This window comes from Syzygium oleosum, unplaced genomic scaffold (genome assembly GCF_021117445.2).
Source record: "Syzygium oleosum isolate NSW1041296 unplaced genomic scaffold, Sole_v2.1 Sole_v2.11, whole genome shotgun sequence".
In the NCBI taxonomy this organism is placed as follows: Eukaryota; Viridiplantae; Streptophyta; class Magnoliopsida; order Myrtales; family Myrtaceae; genus Syzygium; species Syzygium oleosum.
Genome location: NW_026607495.1, coordinates 10,692,033 through 10,716,684, shown reverse-complemented (window position 1 = coordinate 10,716,684; position 24,652 = coordinate 10,692,033). Strand labels below are relative to the sequence as shown.

Sequence of the window (24,652 nt, the reverse complement as noted above, 5' to 3'; positions counted from 1 at the left end):
TCCAGGTCTTTATTCCCGCTTTGATTTCAAAATCGTTTTCCCAATTCAGTGCACAGTTCGGTCATTCTTGCCCTTAGCCATCCTAGAAGCCTGCTAGGAGCCGCTCAACAATCAGGCCCTTCACCCCGGCGCCACTTCTACCCAGAGGCTGCCCAATGATCAGGCCTCTTACCTCGGCGCCACCTCTGTCAGAAGCCGCTCAATGATTAGGTTGTATGGCCTCGGTGCCGCTCTCCGCCCTCGTTGGACTGGCCAACCGCAAGCTTCCTCGAACTACACCTACTGGAGGGAAAACCTGCTCTGATACCAAATTAAACTGTGACGCCCCGACCTCGGGGTCATTAACGTGACGTCCCGTTCATTATTATCTTTAACAACAAGCGGAAGCATATCTCGGGACAATCACATTGAAAACAAACAGCGGGATTCAGACAAACAGCATCATGAGCAAACCTTATGTTTTCAATGCATGCAAACATGTTTTAACAAGCCCTTCGGGCCATGGCAAATAACACATATTTCATAGTCGACTACAAATGGTAAAACTTGACTTGGGTTATCCTATACCCACTACGGCTTCTCGCTACTCGCTTCTTCACCTCCACCCCGGTCCCGTCCGCCTGGCCATTTCACATCCTACCCGTGGCTTTATCTCGGAGCCGACCCGCCCGCACCGCCAAAGCACCGTTGAACCTACGCACGGACGAGGCACCAAGTCCGTTAGGCCCTCATCGAATCGTCACAAGCATCGTGATTCGGCGATAGGAACGGTCTTCTCTGACATTTATCGCGGTGAGCACTTCGGCTCGCTGCTCCACGGGATTGCCAACGCGGGCTGGGGAGATGCCGTCCGTAGTCCGTTCGACCATCCTATGGACCTGAGAGGGAAAAATGTGGGATGAGTCGGGGAGACTCAGCAAGTGAAAACACTAATATCAAGCGAGGATATATCGATCGCCGTTAACATAAGTCGGCCCTTACCGCACCCGCATCAATGGCAGATCAATAGCAAAGTTCAAACAAGAGAACATCACGCATGGCCACATCGTGCACACTTTACAAACCAATGCTCGGTTCTATCTCAAAACAACATCAAACATGAAACATGATCAAATCGAGAAATGAACCAACTACAACCAACCAAACGACCGAGAAACGGTCCAAGCAAACCAGGTCACAACGCATCTCAACATCCTTTCCCAATATTAGGGAATCCACTTACCCTTAACGAAACCAGAACTAGAGAGTAGAAAATGGATGGGAAAAGACGACGGCCTCGGGATCTCAGCCACTCACGGTGTCGACCTTTTTCTTTTCTTTCCCTTGACTTTCTCTCTCTTGGTTTTCTCTTTTTCTTTTTCTCTCTTGGCCGAATGGCCTCTCTCTCTCTCTCTTTCTCCCTCACGGCTATTCTCTCTCTTTCTCTCTCTTTCTCTTTGGCCGAATGGCCCTCTTCCTATTTATAGAGAGACAAAACTTGGGGCCAAAGCTTGGATGAGGTCATGGCATATGTCATGTGAAGCATGAGGTCATGGCTTAGGCCATTTGGGGCATGAGGTCATTGCTTACCTCACATGGCCATTAAGGCATGCCAAACTTGCTCACCAAGCTTAGGAGTCAAGGCTTGCTCCTCAAGTTTTGACCATTTCTAGACTCTTCCAAGTCCAACTTGTTCCTCAAGTTTTTGACCAACTTGCTTACCACGCTTAGACTAACTTGCTCACCACTTCTTGACTCTCTAGAGTCTTCTAAGTCACAACTTGTTCTCTAGAAGACATAAATTCGAAATTCCAATGTTCTCTGCCAAAACCGGACAGCTTTGCACTGTTTACGAAATCAGATTTGAAAATATAGTAAATGGACTTCAAAAATTCTCAAATTTTAATATGTCATAAACAAGACCTTAACAAACATTTTTCATGAAGAACACAAAATCTGAATCTCTCTGTAAACACCATTTTTAGTAGCTCAAAGACAGACTAAAAACAGTTCGCTGGAACAGCATTCTTGTTTCTCAAAGTAAGCTCTTTCCAGAATCCAAATCATCTCGGAAATTCCCAAATTTATACACTTTATAGAAAAGAAAGTTCTCAACAACTTTCACGAAGGAAACTTTTCCAAAATCGGCCCAGAAAATCTTGTAGAAAATAAATACGGTGTGAACATCACCGAAATACCCATTCTGGGCAGTTTCACACGGTCCGAAAATCAGTCCATCGTACCACTCATATCAACTCCAAAAATTCTGAAATTAAAGTATGTAAAACCTCAAGATGTTTGGAACAACTTTGAAGAAGAAATTATTCTGAAATTCGGATCACAAAAGTCTCCCCAAAAATAACAAAAGAAAGGGGTACAAAGGATCCGAAACTGGGTTTTCCAAAACAAGAGAAAACAATTTAGTTCTGATTGGAAAACCATCATACTCAAACCATAGCCAACTCCCAGGGACTGAAATTGAGGACAATACAATTTACCTGCGGCTTCACAGGTCCAAAAATCGGGATGTGACAGCATTTGTTAAACCAAATGGCATTACGGTAAACTCATAATGACCATAACGCGTATGAAAAGCCGTCTTCGGTATATCTTATTTCCTTATTTTCAACTGATGATAACCCGTCCTTAGGTCTATCTTAGAGAATACCGAAGCTCCCTGAAGTTGGTCAAACAAATCATCTATTCTTGGTAATGGGTACTTATTCTTGATCATCACTTGATTCAATTGCCGGTAATCGATGCACAGACGCAACGATCCATCCTTCTTCCTCACGAAAAGAACTGGTGCTCCCCAGGGTGATGCACTAGGACGAATAAATCCTTCATCCAACAATTCTTGCATCTGCACCTTTAATTCCTTCAATTCCAATAAGGACATCCTATAAGGTGCTTTCGAGATAAGCTCTGTTCCAGAGGCCAACTCGATCACAAATTCAATTTCTCGCTCTGGGGGCAATCCCGGTAATTCCTCTGAAAAACATCTGCAAACTCCCGCACTACTACGATGTCTTCCAACCTTAGTCCCTTGACCAACGTATTCACTACAGTCACCAAATAATCTTGGCAACCCTCATCTAAAAGCCGGGTCACTTCATGTGATGAGATCAGAGGGGTCGAAGGTCCTCCTTTGTTCCCTACAACCTCAAAACTAGGGCGACCCAGTGGATTAAATTGGATCACCCGGTGGCAACAATCCATTACTGCCTGCTGTTTGATGAGCCAATCCATCCCAATGATGATATCAAAGTCATACATCTCCAGCACAATCAAATCTATACTTTCTTCTTGACCACCAACTATTAACTTACAACCCGGACATCCTACCGCAGTCAATACTTTCTCCTTAAATGGGGTAGTAATACTAAAGACAACTCCCAACGGTTTCGGTTTTAACCCCGTCAACTTAACAAATTGTTCAGCAATGAATGAATGCGTAGCCCCCGGGTCAAACAACACATATGTAGTATGATCGTGCAAGGATACCATACCTGTAATCGCAGTCTGCGAGTCTTCCGCTTCCTTTCTCGTGACGGCGTATGTCACATCCCGATTTTTGGACCTGTGAAGCCGCAGGTAAATTGTATTGTCCTCAATTTCAGTCCCTGGGAGTTGGCTATGGTTTGAGTATGATGGTTTTCCAATCAGAACTAAATTGTTTTCTCTTGTTTTGGAAAACCCAGTTTCGGATCCTTTGTACCCCTTTCTTTTGTTATTTTTGGGGATACTTTTGTGATCCGAATTTCAGAATAATTTCTTCTTGAAAGTTGTTTCAAAAATCTTGAAGTTTTACATACTTTAATTTCATAATTTTTGGAGTTGATATGAGTAGTAGGATGGACTGATTTTCGGACCGTGTAAAACTGCCCAGAATGGGTATTTCGGTGATGTTCACACCGTATTTATTTTCTACAAGATTTTATGGGCCGATTTTGGAAAAGTTTCCTACATAAAAGTTGTTGAGAACTTCCTTTTCTATAACGTGTATAAATTTGGGAATTTTACGAGATGATTTGGATTCTGGAAAGAGCTTACTTTGAGAAACAAGAATGCTGTTCCAGTGAACTGTTTTTAGTCTGTCTTCGAGCTACTAAAAATGGTGTTTGTAGACAGATTCAGATTTTGTGTTCTGCATGAAAAATATTTGTTAAGGTCTTGTTTATGACATATTCAAATTTGAGAATTTTCTAAGTTGATTTACTATATTTTCAAGTCTGATTTCGTGAACAGTGCAAAGCTGTCCGGTTTTGGTAGAGAACATTGGAATTTCGAATTTAGGCCTTCTAGAGAACAAGTTGTGACTTAGAAGACTCTAGAGAGTCAAGAAGTGGTGAGCAAGTTAGTCTAAGCTTGATAAGCAAGTTGGTCAAAAACTTGAGGAACAAGTTGGACTTGGAAGAGTCTAGAAATGGTTAAAGCTTGAGGAGCAAGCCTTGACTCCTAAGCTTGGTGAGCAAGTTTGGCATGCCTTAATGGCCATGTGAGGTAAGCAATGACCTCATGCCCCAAATGACCTAAGCCATGACCTCATCCTTGGATGACACGCTCGCTTACCTCATCGTCCCGATGACACGTGCGCTTACCTCATCCAAGCTTTGGCCCAAGTTTGTCTCTCTATAAATAGGAAGAGGGCCATTCGGCCAAAGAGAAAGAGAGAGAAAGAGAGAGAATAGCCGTGAGGGAGAAAGAGAGAGAGAGAGAGAGAGGCCATTCGGCCAAGAGAGAAAAAGAAAAAGAGAAAACCGAGAGAGAGAAAGTCAAGGGAAAGAAAAGAAAGAGGTCGACACTGTGAGTTGCCGAGATCCCGAGGCCGTCGTCTTTCCCATCCATTTTCTACTCTCTAGTTCTGGTTTCGTTAAGTGTAAGTGGATTCCCTAATATCGGGAAAGGATGTTGAGATGCGTTGTGACGTGGTTTGCTTGGACCATTTCTCGGTCGTTTGGTTGGTGGTAGTTGGTTCATTTCTCGATTTGATCATGTTTCATGTTTGATGTTGTTTTGAGATAGAACCGAGCCTTGGTTTGTAAAGTGTGCACGATGTGGCCATGCGTGATGTTCTCTTGTTTGACCTTTGCTATTGATCTGCCATTGATGCGGGTGCGGTAAGGGCCGACTTATGTTAACGGCGATCGATATATCCTCGCTTAATATTAGTGTTTTCACTTGCTGAGTCTCCCCGACTCATCCCCCGTTTTTCCCTCTCAGGTCCATAGGATGGTCGAACGGACTACGGACGGCATCTCCCCCAGCCCGCATTGGCCATCCCGTGGAGCAGCGAGCCGAAGTGCTCACCGCGATAGATGTCAGAGAAGACCGTTCCTATCGCCAAATCACGATGCTTGTGACGATTCGATGAGGGCCTAACGGACTTGGTGCCTCATCCGTGCGTAGGTTCAACGGTGCTTTGGCGGTGCGGGCGGGCCGGCTCCGGGATAAAGCCACGGGTGGGATGTGAGATGGCCAGGCAGACGGGACCGGGGTGGAGGTGAAGAAGCGAGTAGTGAGAAGCCGTAGTGGGTATAGGATAACCCAAGTCAAGTTTTGCCATTTGTAGTCGGCTATGAAATATGTGTTATTTGCCATGACCCGAAGGGCTTGTTAAAACATGTTTGCATGCATTGGAAACATAAGGTTTGCTCATGATGCTGCTTGTCTTATTTCCGCTGTGTATTGATTGTGATTGTCCCGAGAAATGCTTCCGCTTGTTGTTAAAGATAATAATGAACGGGACATCACGTTAATGACCCCGAGGTCGGGGCGTTACAGCGTACACTTTTCCTTGCACAGGAGGCCGACTCAGATTGTTCTGCGGAGCATTCCCGGATGGTTGTCCTATCTGCAAAGGTGGTGGCGGCGCTTGCGCTCCTGTCGGCCTGTATGGACAGTTCCTCACTTGGTGGCCCTGCTGACGACATCCAAAACAGGCTTTCATCCTAGCAGGACATGGGGCTGATCCATGGCGCTTTCCACAGAATCGATATAAGCCATTATTGTTACTGTGCGCTGGCTTTCCCACGCCATTCTTCCGGTTGGGAGGGATGGAATACTTTCCTCCAGTCATTGGCTTTTTCCCAAACCGATGCTGATCCCTATTCGGCACAAACCGCGACCCAGATGCGGCTACCCATTCCATTATATTCCTCTCAATCAGCTAAGCCTGCTCATATAGCTCATCGTAATCGTTCAGGTTCAAGGGCACCAGCTGGTCCTTGATTTCCAATTTCAGACCATCCCTAAATCTCCTTGCCCTATCGATCGGGTCTTCAACCAATCTCGGGGCATACTTAGAAAGCTCGGCAAACTTCGCCTCGTAATGATCGACCAACAACTGATTTTGACGAAGCCGTTGGAACTCATTCATTTTATGCTCTCTTGCGTAATCTGAGAAATATTTCCCATTAAACGCTTCCACGAAGGCATTCCACTCCGGAACCGTACCTTCAGGAAAGACTCTTCTCTGTGTGGCTTCCCACCAAGTACTAGCGTTACCCTGAAGCTGGTAAATCGCTAACGTCACCTCTTCCTCCTCAGAGCACCTTAGTAACGCAAAAGTCTTTTCCAACTCCCTGACCCAGAGGGTTGCTGCCTCTGGATCTCCGCACCAGTAAACTTTGGCGGCTTCAACTTCAGAAATTGCTCGACCAGTTTATGCATTGGTCGATCGTTACACCTCTCTCCAGCTGCCGGGACTTCATTAGGGACGGCAGTGGCAGCGGCAGTGGTAGCAGCAGCTGCTGCTTGATTCTGGGCCTGCTGCTCGATCATATTTCCAATGTTCTCTAAGGTCCTCAGGACTCCCGCCATGTCTGGATCCCCTGGTGCTCTTGCCTGAGCATTAGGCCAACCTCGAGTTCCTCTCCCACGGTAGCTCATCTTACAAGAGTCGTAAGAATCCCGTTTCATAATTCCATCAAGGAATCAGAAACCTATATCGCCTACTCAAGTCAATCAATCTTCAGCAGCGAATCACAGATGAACACCTTATATAACATAAGATATAATCCAATCACAAGCATAAGATATTTTCCTAACTAACTATCCCAAAACCCATCGCTCCTTATCACTCCAAGTGTCAACCAAACTCTGATCGAGCTGACCTTGCTCTGATATCAATTAAACAGGGATGTCACGCCCCACACCCACGGGCAAATGAACATCCCTTTATGGTCGTTATGTTGCAATGTCCCAGGACGCGTCGCCGACCCATTCATTTTATCTTTCAATTATTAGCATGCGGAAACGTGTACTAAACTCCTGATAATTAAAAAGACAAGAATAGTGCAAGAAAACAACCATCCATAAACATATCAACAAGATGTTTTTGTACATTACATCCTTATCCTTTACCCCATGAAATTAGTATATTTATAAACCAATACTGTACTTCCTATAGGACCAACCAATTAGAAAAGGGGTTGATGGTCAAGGGTTTAACGTCACGCTTCTACTCCAAAAACGGGCTTCCATATGATGTAGCTAGTAAGGATCACCTAGAGGGGAAATGATTGACCACAATTGATCAATTTAAGCGGAAATGATTGACCACAATTGAGTCTGAATAAAATTCAGATTCAAAACAGTTTAAATAGACAGTGCTCTTGATGTGCAGTATGTAAAGTAAGAGATAAGGGATATAAAAACTGCACACAAGTTTATAGTGGTCGGCTTATAGCAAGCCTACATCCACTCTCCCACGCTAACAGCCTATTGGCTGGATTTCACTATGTAATCAAGAGGAATTACAGCTTCTGAGTGACAGCACTCTTGTGTATGATAGGACTCTCTATCTCACACAATCACTCTTACAAAGTGTCCCTCAAGATCTTAATGTCACGCCCCGTACCTCACGAAACACGAGCATCCCCACGAAGGTCGAATTTGTTGCGATGTCCCAGGACGCGTTGCCGACCCAACACCCAACACTCAGAGAAACAATACACATGCGAAAGCGACGTATATAAATATATATACACCCGTACAATAAACATGATAATCAAGGATAGCACAACACGAAAGATCGTTATGATTAAAAACATATACATTTGATTACTATTAAAAGTAGATACAATATCCATTTACGGGGAGTACAGACTACCACAAAAAACGATCCACGGCCACTAAGGTCAAAAAGGGGTTAGTGGCCAAAGGTTACTGAGCTAAGACGGCTTCAGTCAAAAAGGAACAGCCGCTCTATCTAATGCTAAGGTCAACCTAAGGGACCCAGTCCAGGTCAGAACCAAAAGACTCTGACGAAGAAGAACTATCTGGTAGCTCCTCATTAGAATCCAACGAGTCTAACTCGGACTCAGCCTCCTCGGGCTCGTCCTCTGCATCCATCGCCTCAGGCTCGGGGTCCTCCTCCATCGGCTGCTCCAACTCATCATCATCCGGCTTCATGTCCATCGGCTCGACCTCATCAGCCTCGTTCTCCATAGGAACGCCTTTGGAGCTCATACCCTTCTCTTCTGAAGTGGCGGGGTCTACTATATCTCCATTGGGACACTGGGGATCAATCTCACCCTTCCTGTTAACGGGATATCGAAGGGGGAAGAACAGCATTGGTGCCAAAACTTGTGTACGGAGGCCAATTTGGTGCCAAAACTTTCATTTGGATCACTTAAGTGCCAAAAGTTTACGCCGGCGATCACTTAAGTGCCAAATCGGAGAAAAAACGATCACTTAAGTGCCAACGGCGAGAAATTCTGATCAAATTTAATACGTGGCTTTTATATTTAAATTTTAATGACACGTGGCATTTCCATGTGTATAATTCAATTTTTTAAATATTTTTTTTCTGATTTTCTTCTTTCTTTTCTTTTTTTTTTCTTTTCTTTCTTCTTATTTCCGATGGCCGGCGTCCGGCCACCGGCCATCGGCCATGGCCAGCCTCGCAGGGCATCGCCTTCCTCCGGCGAGGCAGCCGTGGCCTCGGCGAGGGCCGGCCTTGCCGGATCTGGCGAGGCGAGCCCTCGCCGGGGTTCGCCCTGCCCGAGCGACCTCGACCCTCGCACAGGCGGGCGAGCCCCGGCGAGGCTCGCCTCGCCGGAGTCTGGCGAGGCCGACCCTCGCCGAAGCCACGGCGACCTCGCCGGGCCTCGCCCGGAGGAAGGCGAGGCCCGGCGAGGCCGGCCATGGCCAGTGGCCGGACGCCGGCCATTGGAAATAAGAAGAAAGAAAAGAAAAAAAAAGGAAAGAAAGGAAAAAAGAAAGAAAAGGAAAAAAAAAGAAAAGAAAGAAAAAAGAAAGAAAAGGAAAAAAGAAAAGAAAAGAAATGCCACATCAGCCTCCGGCGAGCCACATCAGCTTGAGAAATTAATAAAAAAATGCCACGTCAGATTTCCGGCGAAGTGGCACTTAAGTGATCGTTTTTCACAACTTTTAGCACTTAAGTGATCCTATTGAAAGTTTTGGCACCAAAGTGGCCTCCGTACACAAGTTTTGGCACCAATGCTGTTCTTCCCCCGGATATCGAAAGTCCAAAGGGGTCCGGTCTCCTCCCCATTAAACGTTCTATAGCACCAGGCAACATACTCATGGATTGCAGATTCTAACTCCCCAACATCTACCCATACTAGCGTATAGTATCTAATGTACATGTTCCCGTCCCCTACGGGATGTACCGACATCGTCTTCTCGATGAAGTGGGGAATCCCAAAACGCACAAGCGGCTCTGCCATCCTCACTGCCGGGGGTCTGAAATATCGGTTTCCAACAACCGTGAGACGAATCTCAGCAAGTAGAAATCCCTAAACCCAAACTAGGCTAACATGCATCTCCTGACAAGCGAACAAAACACACATAATAGTGTACCATAAACATTACAATAATTGACCTAGGCCCATGGTCCAGATCTCTCAAACAATGACCCTGCAGGTTAGGCATTTATAATAATGTTCACGGCACATACGCGCACACACTGGTCACGCGTATGCCATACGCATGCTCATGCAATGCACTCCGATATGCAACTCGCTTCAGTTATAAATCGACCCGGAGGCCACGACCCGAAGGCCAACAAATATTTCGACCCGCGAAAAAACGCTTAAGGCCCGACCCGTAGGCCCACATATATACCGACCCGAAGGCCAACGATTATAAATCGACCCGAATGCCACAGTTATAAGCCGACCCGAAGGCCCTTAGTGATCACACGATGCATAATGAGTACCAATTCCAATCACGGGCATGCACTCCAAGATTACTAACATGTTCAATTGTGCCATAATATACTCAATCAGTATTTCATCGGCATGCCCAATTTCCAATTAAACATAAATCGGTACGGCACACAATTCATAACCTTAGTGCACACAAACTTGCACAATCAAGGCCCAATAATATCAAATCAATCTTGGCCAACAAATATACACACGTGCCATCACACAATTGAACCCAATCAGGTACCCATTAGTCATTGAATCGATCAATTCGGACCAATCATGACAATAATCCAATTAACCTTAACTTAGTAAATTTTAATCAAATTCGGATCCAAAGAGGACAGCCACCAAACAACCATCATTAGGTCACTAATCCACCTCCTAATCAACTTATTAAGTCCCAATTATACCACATAATCAACTAGTGTCACATCCTCAATTTCAGTCCCTGGAAAATGGCTATGGTTTAAGTTTGGTAGTTTTCCAATTGGAACCAAATTTTTACTCTTGTTTTGGAAAACGATATTTCGGATCCTTGGTACCCCTTCCTTTTGTTATTTTTGGGGAGACTTTTGTGATCCGTATTTCCAAACACTTTCTTCTTCAAAGTTGTTCCAAATATCATGACGTTTTACATAATTTAACTTCAGAATTTTTGGAATTGATATGAGTGGTACGATGGCCTGATTTTCGGACCGTGTAAAACTGCCCAGAATGGGTATTTCGGTGATGTTCACACTGTCTTGATTTTCTACAAGATTTTCTGGGACGATTTTGGAAAAGTTTCCTTCAAAAAAGTTGTTGAGAATGTCCTTTCCTATAACGTGTATAAATTTGGGAATTTTCCGAGATGATTTCGATTCTGGACAAAGCTTAATTTGAGAAACCAGAGTCCCGTTTCAGCGAACTGTTTTTAGTCTGTCTTTGAGCTACTAAAAATGGTGTTTACAGAAAGATTCCGAATTTGTGTTCTTCACGAGAAATGTTTGGTAAAGTCTTATTTACGATATATTCAAATTTGAGAATTTTTGGAGTCCATTTACTATATTTTTAAGCTCGATTTCGTGAACAGTGCAAAGCTGTTCGGTTTTATAAGATTTCCAAGATTTATCAATTTCTATTTGAGAACGTTGGAATCTTAACTTGATGTCTTTTGGTGATATTTAAGGACATTTCCGCGCCGAACCTCGGGTTGAATGAGATTATTATACGTGTTTTGTCGTAGAAAACTCTCGGAAATCAAGGAATTGATTATGATGCGGGTTTACGACTTGAGTGTCGATTAGTTGTTATTGTGCAAACTGATGGTGCTGAGTCATTGTGAGCCGAACCGACATTTCTAGAAGACCGAAATAGGCTCCGTGTTTGTTTGGTTGGGAAGAAACTAGAAGATAAGGCTTTGTCATGGTCAAAGCTTCTCCTTCAAGCTTCCATCATTAAGTTTCATTAATGCCATTAAATGGCCCTTGACTTAGAAGCCCTATTTCATGATGACAAGCATTAATAACATTAGACTTTGGAGGTCCTATCATTATGGCCTTGCCAAGGGAACCAACGTGAAGGCCATTCGGCCGTGAGGAAGGAAAAGAGAGAGAGAGAGAGAACCAATAGGGAAAGGATGAGTCTTAGCCTTCATCATTTAACCCATAAATGCTCATAAATACCTGGATGACATATGCCATGACTCAAGCAAGGCCATCATGACTATTGTGCACATTAATACTTGGCTTCTTCTCCAAGCTTATTTGTCTATAAGGAAGCAAGAAGCCTCACGTGAAGTCCCCCCCCCCCCCCCCTCATCCTCTCTCACGCCATCCTCCAATCTCACGCCAGCATCTCCTTCTTCTTCCTTTGTTCTTGTTTTCTCACTTTGGCCGAGAAGCTCACGCCCAAAACCAACCCCAAACCGGCCCGTGTTCCTACTCGTTCCCATCCAAGAGCCACGGTTTGGCCTTGGTAGGCCTCGTCTTGGTCGGCCAAATAAGGAGGAAGCAAGGAAAGAGCCCGAAATTTCCCGAGCTCACCCGTATCGACCCCCCCCCGTTCCTTAGTTTTATTTGTCGTTGTGTAAGTGAATTCCCTAATATCGGGAAAGGAAGTTGCGATACGTTGTAACATGGGTTGGTTGACCCGTTTCTTGGTTTCATGGTTGTTCGTTGTTTCTCATCTAATGATGTTCACGTGTGATACTCACGTTTGATGTTTGTTTGGTTGATTTCGTAGCATGACTTTGCTATTTGAAATGCCATTGATGCCGGTACGGTAAGAATTGACTTATGTGAACGATGATTGTCTCGTCCTCGCTTGATATTAGTGTTTTCACTTGCTGAGTCTCCCCGATTCATCCCCCGTTGTTTCCCCTTTTTCAGGTCCGTAGGATGGCGTCTCCCCCAGCCCGCTTTGGCAATCCTGTGGAGTAGAGAGCCGAAGTGCTCACCTTGATAGATGTCAATAAAGACCGCGCCTACCATCGAATCACGACGCTTGAGACGTTCGATGAGGGCCTAACGGACTTGGTGCCTCAGGGCGGGCCGGCTCCTGGATAAAGTCACGGGTGGGATGTGAGATGGCCAGGCGGACGGGACTAGGGTGGAGGTGAAGAAGCGAGTAGCGAGAAGCCGTAGTGGGTATAGGATAACCCAAGCCGAGTTTTGTTACTCAGTCGGCTATGAAAATATGTGTTGTTTGCCATGGCCCGAAGGGCCTGTATTTAATATGTTTTCATGCACTGTAAATATAAGCTTTGTTCATGACGCTGCTTGTCTAAATTTCCGCTGTTGTTTTGAATGTGATTGTCTCGATATTATGCTTCCGCTCGTGTGTAAAGAAAGATAATAATGAACGGGACATCACGTTAATGACCCCGAGGTGGGGGCGTCACAATTTAATTTGGTATCAGAGCAGGTTCCCCTCCAGTAAGTGCAAGTTCGGTGTTGAGCCAAGAAGAGGCTGTGGAATCCTAAAAGGACAAAATCTGATGAGGGCGGGGAGTGGTCGCCGAGGTAGAACCTGATCAAAGAGCGGCTCTTGGCTATGAAGTGGACGCCGGGGCATGAGGCCTGACCAAGGTGCGGCTTCTAGCAAGAGTGGTCGCCGGGGTTGAAGACCTGAACAAAGTGCGGCTCCTGGCAGGCTTCTAAGATGATGGGTAAGAGAGGAAGAAACCGAACTATGCACTGAATGGGGGAGAACGATTCTGAAATCCAAACGGAAATAAAGACCTGGAGTGAAAAGGTGCGCTGAAGTTGGGGTAGTTAGCTAGGAAACACCCCTGCGCATGTGAATGATTGATTGTGGTTGAATAGGTTGTGTGCTAATATTTGTTTGTGACCACTGACCTATTCTTGTGTTGTAGAAAGACCCCTTAGAATACCAATATGAGTGCTCGGAACCCGACTGCGACCTTGACCTCGAAGGGGAAGTCAAATCAAGACCCCCGAATAGACGGAATTCTGTAGGCTCTGGCGACCGTAGGAGAACTGTTGGGACAGTAGGCCCAACAACGAATGCCTAATGCTGAGAATGTGGCAGCAAATGGAAATGGTGGCCGTACGATGCACGGATTGGTCGAGCAATTCCTGAAGCTCCAACCCCCGAAGTTTATCGGAACTGGAGATCCCGAAGAAGCGGAATCCTGGATCGATGAACTCCAGAAGGCATTTGAGCTTTTGAGATGTTCTGAGGAAGAGAAAGTTACCTTAGCAGCCTATCAACTGCAAGGTAATGCCAGCTATTGGTGGAAAGCGACCAAGGAAATCGTGTTCCCAGAAAATGCTGCTGTCAACTGGAATGCTTTCGTTGAAGCATTCAACGGAAAGTATTTTTTCCGAATGTGCTCGCGATCGAAAGATGAAGGAATTCTTGCAACTTCAACAGAACAACATGACGGTGGACCAGTACAAAGCAAGGTTCGCTCAACTGTCGAGGTACGCCCTTAAACTTATTGAAGATCCAGTGGAAAGGGCAAAAAGATTCCGAGACGGTTTGAACCCAGACATCCGGAGACAGTTGGTGCCGCTGAACCTCAAGGATTACAACGAGCTGTATGAACGAGCGCAGCTGGTGGAGAAAGAGTCCTTGGAACGAGCTACCACGGCGACTAACCAAGGAAAGCCGTATCATCCGACTTCTCAATCCAATCAGCATCATGACAAGAGACCGATGTCGGGAGAAAATCGTTTCTCCACTCCCAACAAGAAGATAAAAAATCAGAAGCCAATTTCCACTGCAGGCGATGCATGCCGTACTTGTGGAAGGTTTCATGGAAATGCTCCGTGTCCAAAACAAACGGGAGCATGTTTCGGCTATGGTCAACAAGGCCACTGCATAAAGGACTGCCCGCAACGACAGCAAGTGAAGCAGTCACAACAACCACAGGCGATGCAACAAAAAGAAGTTCCATCGCATGATAATCGTCCTCCAGCTCAAGGAAGGATTTATGCAATTACTCAAGAGGAAGTGGAAAACTCCGAGAATGTTATTACGGAGACTTGATAAATCGAGTGACTGGAACTGTACTGGTACTGTTTTATCATAGTATTTATGTACGACGTTTCAATGTACTAAAAGATCCAAGCAAGTATAAGAAATATTTAAGGATAAATCAGAGTGGCGCAGCGGAAGCGTGGGAAGCCAAAGCTAGAAGATTTTCCATCAAGAAAATTTTCAACGTTTTCCGAAAAAGCTAAATAAGGCTACCTTCAGAAAGGAAGGTAGAATCCAACTGTAATAACGGTTATCAGCAAAGCATCAAGATGGCACCATTCGAGGCATTATACGATCGAGCTTGCAGAACTCCGGTCTATTGGAACGAGGTCAGGAAAAGAAGGTCAGGGGTCCAGCGCTAGTCCCACTCGCCTTAGATGCTGTCCAGATAAGTAGAGAAAAACTTAGGACGGCACAAGTCGGTAAAAGAATTAGGCTGACAAGCGCCAGAAATCGCTTAAGTTTCAGGTAGGCGACTATGTCTTTCCGAAGGTGTCACTAATGAGGGGTGCGTCACACTTCGAAAGGAAAGGTAAGTTAAATCCCAGGTACATTTTAAATTTCGAGGACGAAATTTTTTTAGAGGGGAAGAATTGTCACATCCTCAATTTCAGTCCCTGGAAAATGGCTATGGTTTAAGTTTGGTAGTTTTCCAATTGGAACCAAATTTTTACTCTTGTTTTGGAAAACGATATTTCGGATCCTTGGTACCCCTTCGTTTTGTTATTTTTGGGGAGACTTTTGTAATCCGAATTTCCAAACACTTTCTTCTTAAAAGTTGTTCCAAATATCATGAAGTTTTACATACTTTAATTTCAGAATTTTTGGAATTGATATGAGTGGTACGATGGCTTGATTTTCGGACCGTGTAAAACTGTCCAGAATGGGTATTTCGGTGATGTTCACACTGTCTTGATTTTCTACAAGATTTTCTGGGACGATTTTGGAAAATTTTCCTTCAAAAAACTTGTTGAGAACGTCCTTTCCTATAACGTGTATAAATTTGGGAATTTTCCGAGATGATTTGGATTCTGGACAAAGCTTAATTTGAGAAACCAGAGTCTCGTTTCAGCGAACTGTTTTTAGTCTGTCTTTGAGCTACTAAAAATGGTGTTTACAGAAAGATTCCGAATTTGTGTTCTTCACAAGAAATGTTTGGTAAAGTCTTGTTTATGATATATTCAAATTTGAGAATTTTCGGAGTCCATTTACTATATTTTCAAGATCGATTTCGTGAACGGTGCAAAGCTGTTCGGTTTTATAAGATTTCCAAGATTTATCAATTTCTATTTGAGAACGTTGGAATCTCAACTTGATGTCTTTTGGTGATATTTAAGGACATTTCCGCGCCGAACCTCGGGTTGAATGAGATTATTATACGTGTTTTGTCGTAGAAAACCCTCGGAAATCAAGGAATTGATTATGATGCGGGTTTACGACTTGAGTGTCGATTAGTTGTTATTGTGCAAACTGATGGTGCTGAGTCATTGTGAGCCGAACCGACATTTCTAGAAGACCGAAATAGGCTCCGTGTTTGTTTGGTTGGGAAGAAACTAGAAGATAAGGCTTTGTCATGGTCAAACCTTCTCCTTCAAGCTTCCATCATTAAGTTTCATTAATGCCATTAAATGGCCCTTGACTTAGAAGCCCTATTTCATGATGACAAGCATTAATAACATTAGACTTTGGAGGTCCTATCATTATGGCCTTGCCAAGGGAACCAACGTGAAGGCCATTCGGCCGTGAGGAAGGAAAAGAGAGAGAGAGAGAGAGAACCAATAGGGAAAGGATGAGTCTTAGCCTTCATCATTTAACCCATAAATGCTCATAAAAACCTGGATGACATATGCCATGACTCAAGCAAGGCCATCATGACTATTGTGCACATTAATACTTGGCTTCTTCTCCAAGCTTATTTGTCTATAAGGAAGCAAGAAGCCTCACGTGAAGTCCCCCCCCCCTCCTCCTCTCTCACGCCATCCTCCAATCTCACGCCAGCATCTCCTTCTTCTTCCTTTGTTCTTGTTTTCTCACTTTGGCCGAGAAGCTCACGCCCAAAACCAACCCCGAACCGGCCCGTGTTCCTACTCGTTCCCATCCAAGAGCCACGGTTTGGCCTTGGTAGGCCTCGTCTTGGTCGACCAAATAAGGAGGAAGCAAGGAAAGAGCCCGAAATTTCCCGAGCTCACCCGTCTCGACCCCCCCCCCCCCCCCCCCGTTCCCTAGTTTTATTTGTCGTTGTGTAAGTGAATTCCCTAATATCGGGAAAGGAAGTTGCGATACGTTGTAACATGGGTTGGTTGACCCGTTTCTTGGTTTCATGGTTGTTCGTTGTTTCTCATCTAATGATGTTCACGTGTGATACTCACGTTTGATGTTTGTTTGGTTGATTTCGTAGCATGACTTTGCTATTTGAAATGCCATTGATGCCGGTACGGTAAGAATTGACTTGTGTGAACGACGATTGTCTCATCCTTGCTTGATATTAGTGTTTTCACTTGCTGAGTCTCCCCGACTCATCCCCCGTGGTTTCCCCTTTTTCAGGTTCGTAGGATGGCGTCTCCCCTAGCCCGCGTTGGCAATCCCGTGGAGCAGAGAGCCGAAGTGCTCACCGTGATAGATGTCAGTAAAGACCGCGCCTACCGTCGAATCACGATGCTTGAGACGTTCGATGAGGGCCTAACGAACTTGGTACCTCAGGGCGGGCCGGCTCCGAGATAAAGCCACGGGTGGGATGTAAGATGGCCAGGCGGACGGGACCGGGGTGGAGGTGAAGAAGCGAGTAGCGAGAAGCCGTAGTGGGTATAGGATAACCCAAGCCGAGTTTTGTTACTCAGTCGGCTATGAAAATATATGTTGTTTGCCATGGCCCGAAGGGCCTGTATTTAATATGTTTTCATGCACTGTAAATATAAGCTTTGTTCATGATGCTGCTTGTCTAAATTTCCGCTGTTGTTTTGAATGTGATTGTCTCGATATTATGCTTCCGCTCGTGTGTAAAGAAAGATAATAATGAACGGGACGTCACGTTAATGACCCCGAGGTGGGGGCGTCACAACTAGTACTCAATTAGCCCATAATCAAGCCAATTTCCATCTAATTGAACTCTAAATTCACCTATCTAGAAATACATTTTAGACTAATTAAAGATTAGGGATTAAATACTCGCCTAATCTAAATCGGGTCGATGGGAACGAGCGGCAGTGATGATGATGCTACTGGTCGGTGAAGGTTGGCGGTGCTCGGCGTGGGCGGCGGCTGCTGCACGGACGGCAACGCGACGACGTACGGGCGGCGGTCCTTCTCGGCTGGACTGAACGGCGGCGCCTAGGCGGTTTCTTGGCCGGCGTCCTCACGGCCAGAACAGGGGAAGGACGGTGAGGTGAGGGTGAGGGTGGTACACGGCGGCGCGGAACGGTGGCGATCGGCACTCCGGCGTGCTCGGCTTCCCGGCGGCGAACGGTGACGGGGATGGCGGTTCACGGCCAAAAGGGAGGAGAGAGATGAGATGGTCGGCTGAGGATGGTGGTGGCGAAGGCAGTGGCATGGCTGGACGGCGGCGGACGATGACGGCGGACGGTGGCCGGCGCCGGTGTGACTCCAGCGGTGATGATCTACCGAAGGGGAAACGGCGGAGGAGAGGACAAACGAGGAGAGAATGGCCAAAGGAGAGAGATGATGGGGGTCAAAAGTGGTGAAAGGTGGGTGAGTGGGATCCAAGTGTCACTAATCCAAGGGGTTGGACCATATTGCCCCTCATCTAATGGTTTGCATTCTTTCTTATCCAATAATGCAAGGGCACAATAGTAAATCAATAAATCCTAATAATTATCCACTTAATAAATCCTCAATTATTGCCCATAATTAAGCCAAAATTCGGAATAGGGAAATTAGGGCACACGGGCATTTTGGTAATTTTGCGATCCCGGGTCGAAATTCCATTTTTCGACCGTACCAATCCCAAATATGTGTGGCCACTCAAAAATGACATCGGCCTTGCAAAATAGTCGCAACGTCCACGAAATTTCGACATCGAAGTTCGGGTCCAATTTCGCGATCAAATTCGCTTATTTTAAAATTTTAGGGCCTTTCACTAACGAGCGGCTGTTTAGGGGTTACGTGTATCGACCTAGGGTTGTCGGAGTTGTGATGGCATCGATTTTCGGGAGAACGCGAGGAATTATCACTAGTACCGGAGGTCACGATCGTTCGGATTAAATTCGAGATTCGTTCGCCACGTGTACTCTCGGTCGTGCGGAATCATCCGCGATCCGATTGTACATCGTTGGTTAAATCGAATCCGACACTTTCCTAAGATCGGCCTACATTGGCCAAAAATATTTCCTCAGCGTTTCTCGAAATCGGTGCCCAATTCGCGATTGGGTCCCCGGTCCACGTACCGTTTTTCCTATTTAGCCATTCCCATTGGGTTAGTATCCCGCGATTGATCAAGTCCGGGCGAGATTTACTAAAATTAAACGAGAATTAATATACACTTTATTGGTCCCGAAAACGGGTCGAAATTCAGGATGTTACAACTCTTCCCCCCTTACGAAAATTTCGTCCTCGAAATTTGAAATCTTCACTTACTCCTCAAACAGGTGGGGGTGTTGACGTCTCATAGCTTCTTCACTTTCCCAAGTGGCACCTTCCGTCCCGTGGTGCTCCCAGACGACTTTGACCATTGGGATCGTCTTGTTCCTCAGCACTCGATCTTTTCTATCTTCGATCCTGACTGGTCTTTTCACGTACGACACCTTGTCATCCACATCTATCTCCTTGAATCATGAAATGTGGGTTGGATCTGGTTCATACTTTCTCAACATCGACACGTGGAAAACATTGTGCACTTGGGATAGGTTAGGTGGCAAGGCAAGTCGGTATGCCATATCGCCAATCTTTTCCAGAATTTCAAATGGTCCGACAAACCTCGGACTTAGCTTTCCCTTCTTACCGAATCGGGATAACCCTTTCATTGGCGACACCTTGAGGAATACGTGATCTCCGACTTGGAATTCCAAAGGTTGTCGTTTTCGATCGGCGTAGCTTTTCTGGCGACTTTGTGCTGTCTTCAGCCTTTCTCGAATGATTTCGACAGCTTCCACTGTCTGCTGCACCAACTCTGGGCCAGTAATACTTCGCTCACCTACTTCGTCCCAGCACACTGGCGTCCTGCATGCCCTACCATACAAGGCCTCGAATGGTGCAATCTGGATACTTTGCTGATAGCTGTTATTATAGGCAAATTCCACTAAATGCAACTGCTCTTCCCATTTGCCTTGAAAATCCAATACACAGGCTCTCAACATATCTTCCAGAGTTTGAATCGTCCTTTCCGACTGGCCATCTGTCTGCGGATGATAGGCCGTATTGAATTGCAATTTGGTGCCTAAGGCCACTTGCAGACTCCTTTAGAAATTCGCAGTAAACCTCGGATCACGATCCGATGTGATCGTCACTGGTACTCCATGAAGACGTACTATTTGTCACACATATAATTCTGCGTACTTTTCCAGCTCAAAGTCCTTTCGCACTGCCAGGAAATGCGCTAACTTAGTAAGTCGATCCACTATCACCCATATAGAATCGTGTCCTCTCTGGCTTCTCGGTAACTCCGTCACGAAATCCATGGTGATGTGTTCCCACTTCCATTCTGGGATTTCTAACGGTCGCAATAGTCCTCCTGGTTTGCAGTGTTGTGCCTTTACTTGTTGGCACGTCAGACACTTAGCCACATGCCTGGCCACATCTTTCTTCATTCCATTCCACCAATAATGTTGTCGTAGATTCTGGTACATTTTCGTGCTGCCAGGGTGGATACTGTAATTGCTGCGATGAGCTTCTCTTAGAATTTCTTCCTTAAGCTCGGTATCATCGGGCATACACCAACGCCCTCGAAATTTCAAAATCCCATCGTCCGACACTTGGAAGTCCGGCCTTCTTGTAGCGGCATCCATTCCCACCATCTTTTGAATTTCCTGATCCACGGACTGTAGTGCCTTAACTTTGGTTTGAATTTCCGGTTCAATCCTCAAAGTAGCCAACAGGTTCGACACATGGCTCAACTCAAACTTAAATTCTGAATCTCTGAGCCTTTCCAGCAAGGTCCACCCTTTGATCATTATGTGCGCCATACTCGACTTGCGACTTAGCGCATCCGCTACTCGGTTCGCTTTCCCAGGATGATACATGATGTCGCAATCGTAGTCTTTCAGAAGTTCCATCCACCTACGCTGCCTCATATTCAATTCCTTCAACGAGAATAAGTACTTGAGGCTCTGGTGATCCGTATAAATCTGGAACTTTTCCCCGCACAAGTAGTGCCTCCAAATCTTGAGTGCAAAAACAATAGCAACCAGCTCCAAGACGTGCGTCGGGTAGTTCATTTCATGAGGTCTCAACTGACGCGACGCATACGCGACTACTTTTTCGTGTTGCATTAATACACAACCGAGTCCTCTTAGCGAAGCATCGCTGTAGACTTCAAACCCTCTGGGTCCAGATGGAATAGTCAACACTGGAGCGGTCGTCAGTCTGAGCTTCAGCTCCAGAAAACTCCGTTCACACTTATCATCCTACTCAAACTTGACTTCCTTCTTAAGCAATCGTGCTAGTGACATAGCTATCGATGAGAATCCTTCCACAAAACGTCGATAATAGCCAGCCAACCCCAAGAAACTCCTAATTTCCGTCACGGACGTTGGTCTAGGCCACTTAAGTACTGCCTCGATCTTAGCTGGGTCCACTGAGATTCCGTCTCCCGAAACTATGTGTCCAAGGAACGCTACTTTACTAAGCCAAAATTCACACTTACTAAACTTGGCGTAAAGTGCGTGCTCCCTCAAAGTCCGTAGTACTTCAGTCAAATGCACTTCGTGTTCCTCCGAGCTCTTCGAATACACCAGTATATCGTCAATGAACACTATGACAAATTGGTTCAGGAATTCCTTAAATACCCTATTCATCAGGTCCATAAAAGCTGCAGGAGCATTTGTTAGACCGAAGGGCATCACTGTAAACTCGTAGTGCCCGTATCTCGACCTAAAGGCAGTCTTGGGTATGTCCTCCTTCCGGATCCTCAACTGGTGATACCCAGTCCTTAAATCAATTTTGGAGAACACCGAAGCTCCCTGTAGCTGATCAAACAGGTCGTCGATCCTTGGCAGTGGATATTTGTTCTTCACCGTTACTTGGTTCAACTGCCGGTAATCTATACATAGCCTCAACGTCCCATCCTTCTTCCTCACAAACAGGACCGGCGCTCCCCACGGAGACACACTAGGACGAATAAACCCCTTATTCAGCAATTCCTGCATCTGGACTTTCAACTCTTTCAGCTCTGATAGGGACATCCGATACGGAGCCTTAGAGATTGGCTCGGTACCTGGGGCCAACTCTATTACAAATTTCACTTCCCGATCCGGCGGTAAACCCGGCAATTCCTGAGGAAAGACCTCGGGGAAATTGCACACTACGGGTATTTCTTCCAATTTAGGTTCCGCCACTGTCTGATCTATTACATTCACCAGATATCCTTCGCAACCTTCATCGAGTAACTTAGTCACCTCAAGCGAGGAAATCCAAGGGATCGAGATTCATCCTCTGTTTCCCTTGAATTCAAACCTAGGATGTCCAATCGGGTTAAACTGGATCATCCTATTGCCGCAATCCATAACGGCTTTCTGCTTCATCAGCCAATCCATACCGATGATCACATCGAAATCGAACATGGCCAATACAGCCAAATCAATTCTTTCTTCTCTACTCCCATTCACAATTTTACAGTCAAGACACCCCAACGATACTAACACCCTATCATGCAGTGGGGTCGATACACAGAGCATATTCTCAAGCAATACTGGCTCAATACCAACCAACCTAACGAACTGCTCTGAAATAAATGAATGGGTCGCCCCGGAATCAAATAACGCATATGCAGCATGATCACAGAGAGAAATGGTACCTGTGACCACGCCCGGCGCATCCTCACCATCCTTACGTGCCATTGCATAGACCCTTTCTTGAGCGGGAGGTTTTCCTTGAGTAGCCGGTGGGGGATTCCCGGCTTGATTCCCTATTCTGGGTGGTTGTTGCATCGGGGGTCTTGAAGGGCGCTGTTAGGGATAGCTTCTAACCTGATGTTCCAAGCTCCCGCATCTGAAACAAGCTCCAAATCTATTCGATTGCTGGTTAGGCTTCCCGATGTTCCTCCTAGGCGGTGGGACAAATCGCCTATTACCCATCATCGGCTTCTTGCCTAAGCGGCGATTGTCCCGATTGTGAGCAAATCGTGACCCAGATGCGGCTGATCTATCCATCTGATCCCGTTCCATCGTTTGGACTCGTTCATACAATTCTCTGTAATCTCGAATGTTCAGTAGAAGCATATGAGTACGAAGATCCGGTTTCAAACCATCCCGGAATCTTCGAGCCTTGTCCAGTGGATTTTCTACCATTCTTAGGGCAAACCTCGATAGTCTCGCAAACTCTGCCTCATACTGGACTACCGTCAATGATCCCTGACGAAGTCTCATGAACTTCGCCATTTTCTTTTCCTGGGCACTCTCTAAAAAGTATTGCCCGTAAAAACTCTCAACAAATGCAGTCCAAGTCTGGTCTATGCCCTCGGGAAACACTCGGTCTTTGGTGGCTTTCCACCAGTCATTAGCATTGTCCTGCAATTGGTAGATTGCCAGAGTAATCTTCTCGGTTTCGGTGCACCCCAGCAAATCGAACGCTTTCTCTAACTCTTCCACCCAACGTTGAGCGGTTTCGGGGTCACCTCGGCCCGTAAACTTGGGCGGTTTCAACTTAAGAAACTGCTCTACCAGCTGGTGCATCTGTCTATTCGCCACCACTGGTTAAGCTGCAGCTTGCTGGGCTTGATTCACATTAACAGCAGCAGTTGCTGCAACCCCAACAGCCTCGGCAATCGTGGCAGCCCTTTCCTGAGCCTGCCTACCCATTATATTCCCCATCTCACGTAGGGTTTGAATAACATCCTCCAGTCTGCGGTCTCGGGCCTCTTGGCCTCCTGAACTCGACTGACCCTGGGGTTCGTTTCCCCTTCTTCTACTCATATTTCCACTTTCTGACATTCAATTACCTGTTATAATTCCGCTCAGGAATTAGAGACCTAAACCAACTATACCGGTCTAAGTCCTAGGCAGGTATCAAGACAACAATCAAACAACCAACATGCGGCCTAACAAGAGCCAATCAACACATCACCCAAGGAATTCGCATACTCACCTCGGGTCTAGCCGCACCTGCACTTTACCGGTCATATCCATAAACACTCAACCAACATACAACTGTCAGGAGGTACATTTAGCACACGAGGTCACCCTACTGGCTACCCAAGGTCTCATCGCTCCTTATCACTCCAGGCTTCGACCAAATTGGACCGAGCTGACCTTGCTCTGATACCAAATCGAACGGGGATGTCACGCCCCGTACCTCACGAAACGCGAGCATCCCAACGAAGGTCGAATTTGTTGCGACGTCCCAGGACGCGTCGCCGACCCAACACCCAACACTCAGAGAAACAATACACATGCGGAAGCGACGTATATAAATATATATACACACGTACAATAAACAAGATAACCAAGGATAGCACAACACGAAAGATCGTTATGATTAAAAACATATACATTTGATTACTATTAAAAATAGATACAATATCCATTTACGGGGAGTACAGACTACCACAAAAAACGATCCACGGCCACTAAGGTCAAAAAAGGATCAGTGGCCAAAGGTTACTGAGCTAAGACGGCTTCAGTCAAAAAGGTACAGCTGCTCTATCTAATGCTAAGGTCAACCTAGGGGACCCAGTCCAGGTCAGAACCAAAAGACTCTGACGAAGAAGAACTATCTGGCAGCTCCTCATTAGAATCCAACGAGTCTAACTCGGACTCAGCCTCCTCGGGCTCGTCCTCTGCGTCCATCGCCTCAGGCTCGGGGTCCTTCTCCATCGGCTACTCCAACTCATCATCATCCGGCTC

General features: G+C 45.9%; 2 protein-coding genes across 2 annotated transcripts; one reads left to right on the top strand and one right to left on the bottom strand.

Annotated features, from left to right (window-relative positions):
- The first annotated feature begins 13,663 nt into the window (after window positions 1-13,663).
- On the top strand, window positions 13,664-14,651 carry LOC115667637 (uncharacterized). Its single transcript, XM_030589198.2, has 2 exons — window positions 13,664-13,954; window positions 14,034-14,651. Exons 1-2 carry the CDS (start codon window positions 13,664-13,666, stop codon window positions 14,649-14,651), a joined length of 909 nt encoding a protein of 302 aa, XP_030445058.2.
- Window positions 14,652-22,759: 8,108 nt separating this feature from the next.
- On the bottom strand, window positions 22,760-23,482 carry LOC130139242 (uncharacterized). The gene has a single exon (XM_056315780.1). The coding sequence runs from the start codon at window positions 23,480-23,482 to the stop codon at window positions 22,760-22,762; it is 723 nt and encodes a 240-aa protein (XP_056171755.1).
- Window positions 23,483-24,652: the final 1,170 nt, after the last annotated feature.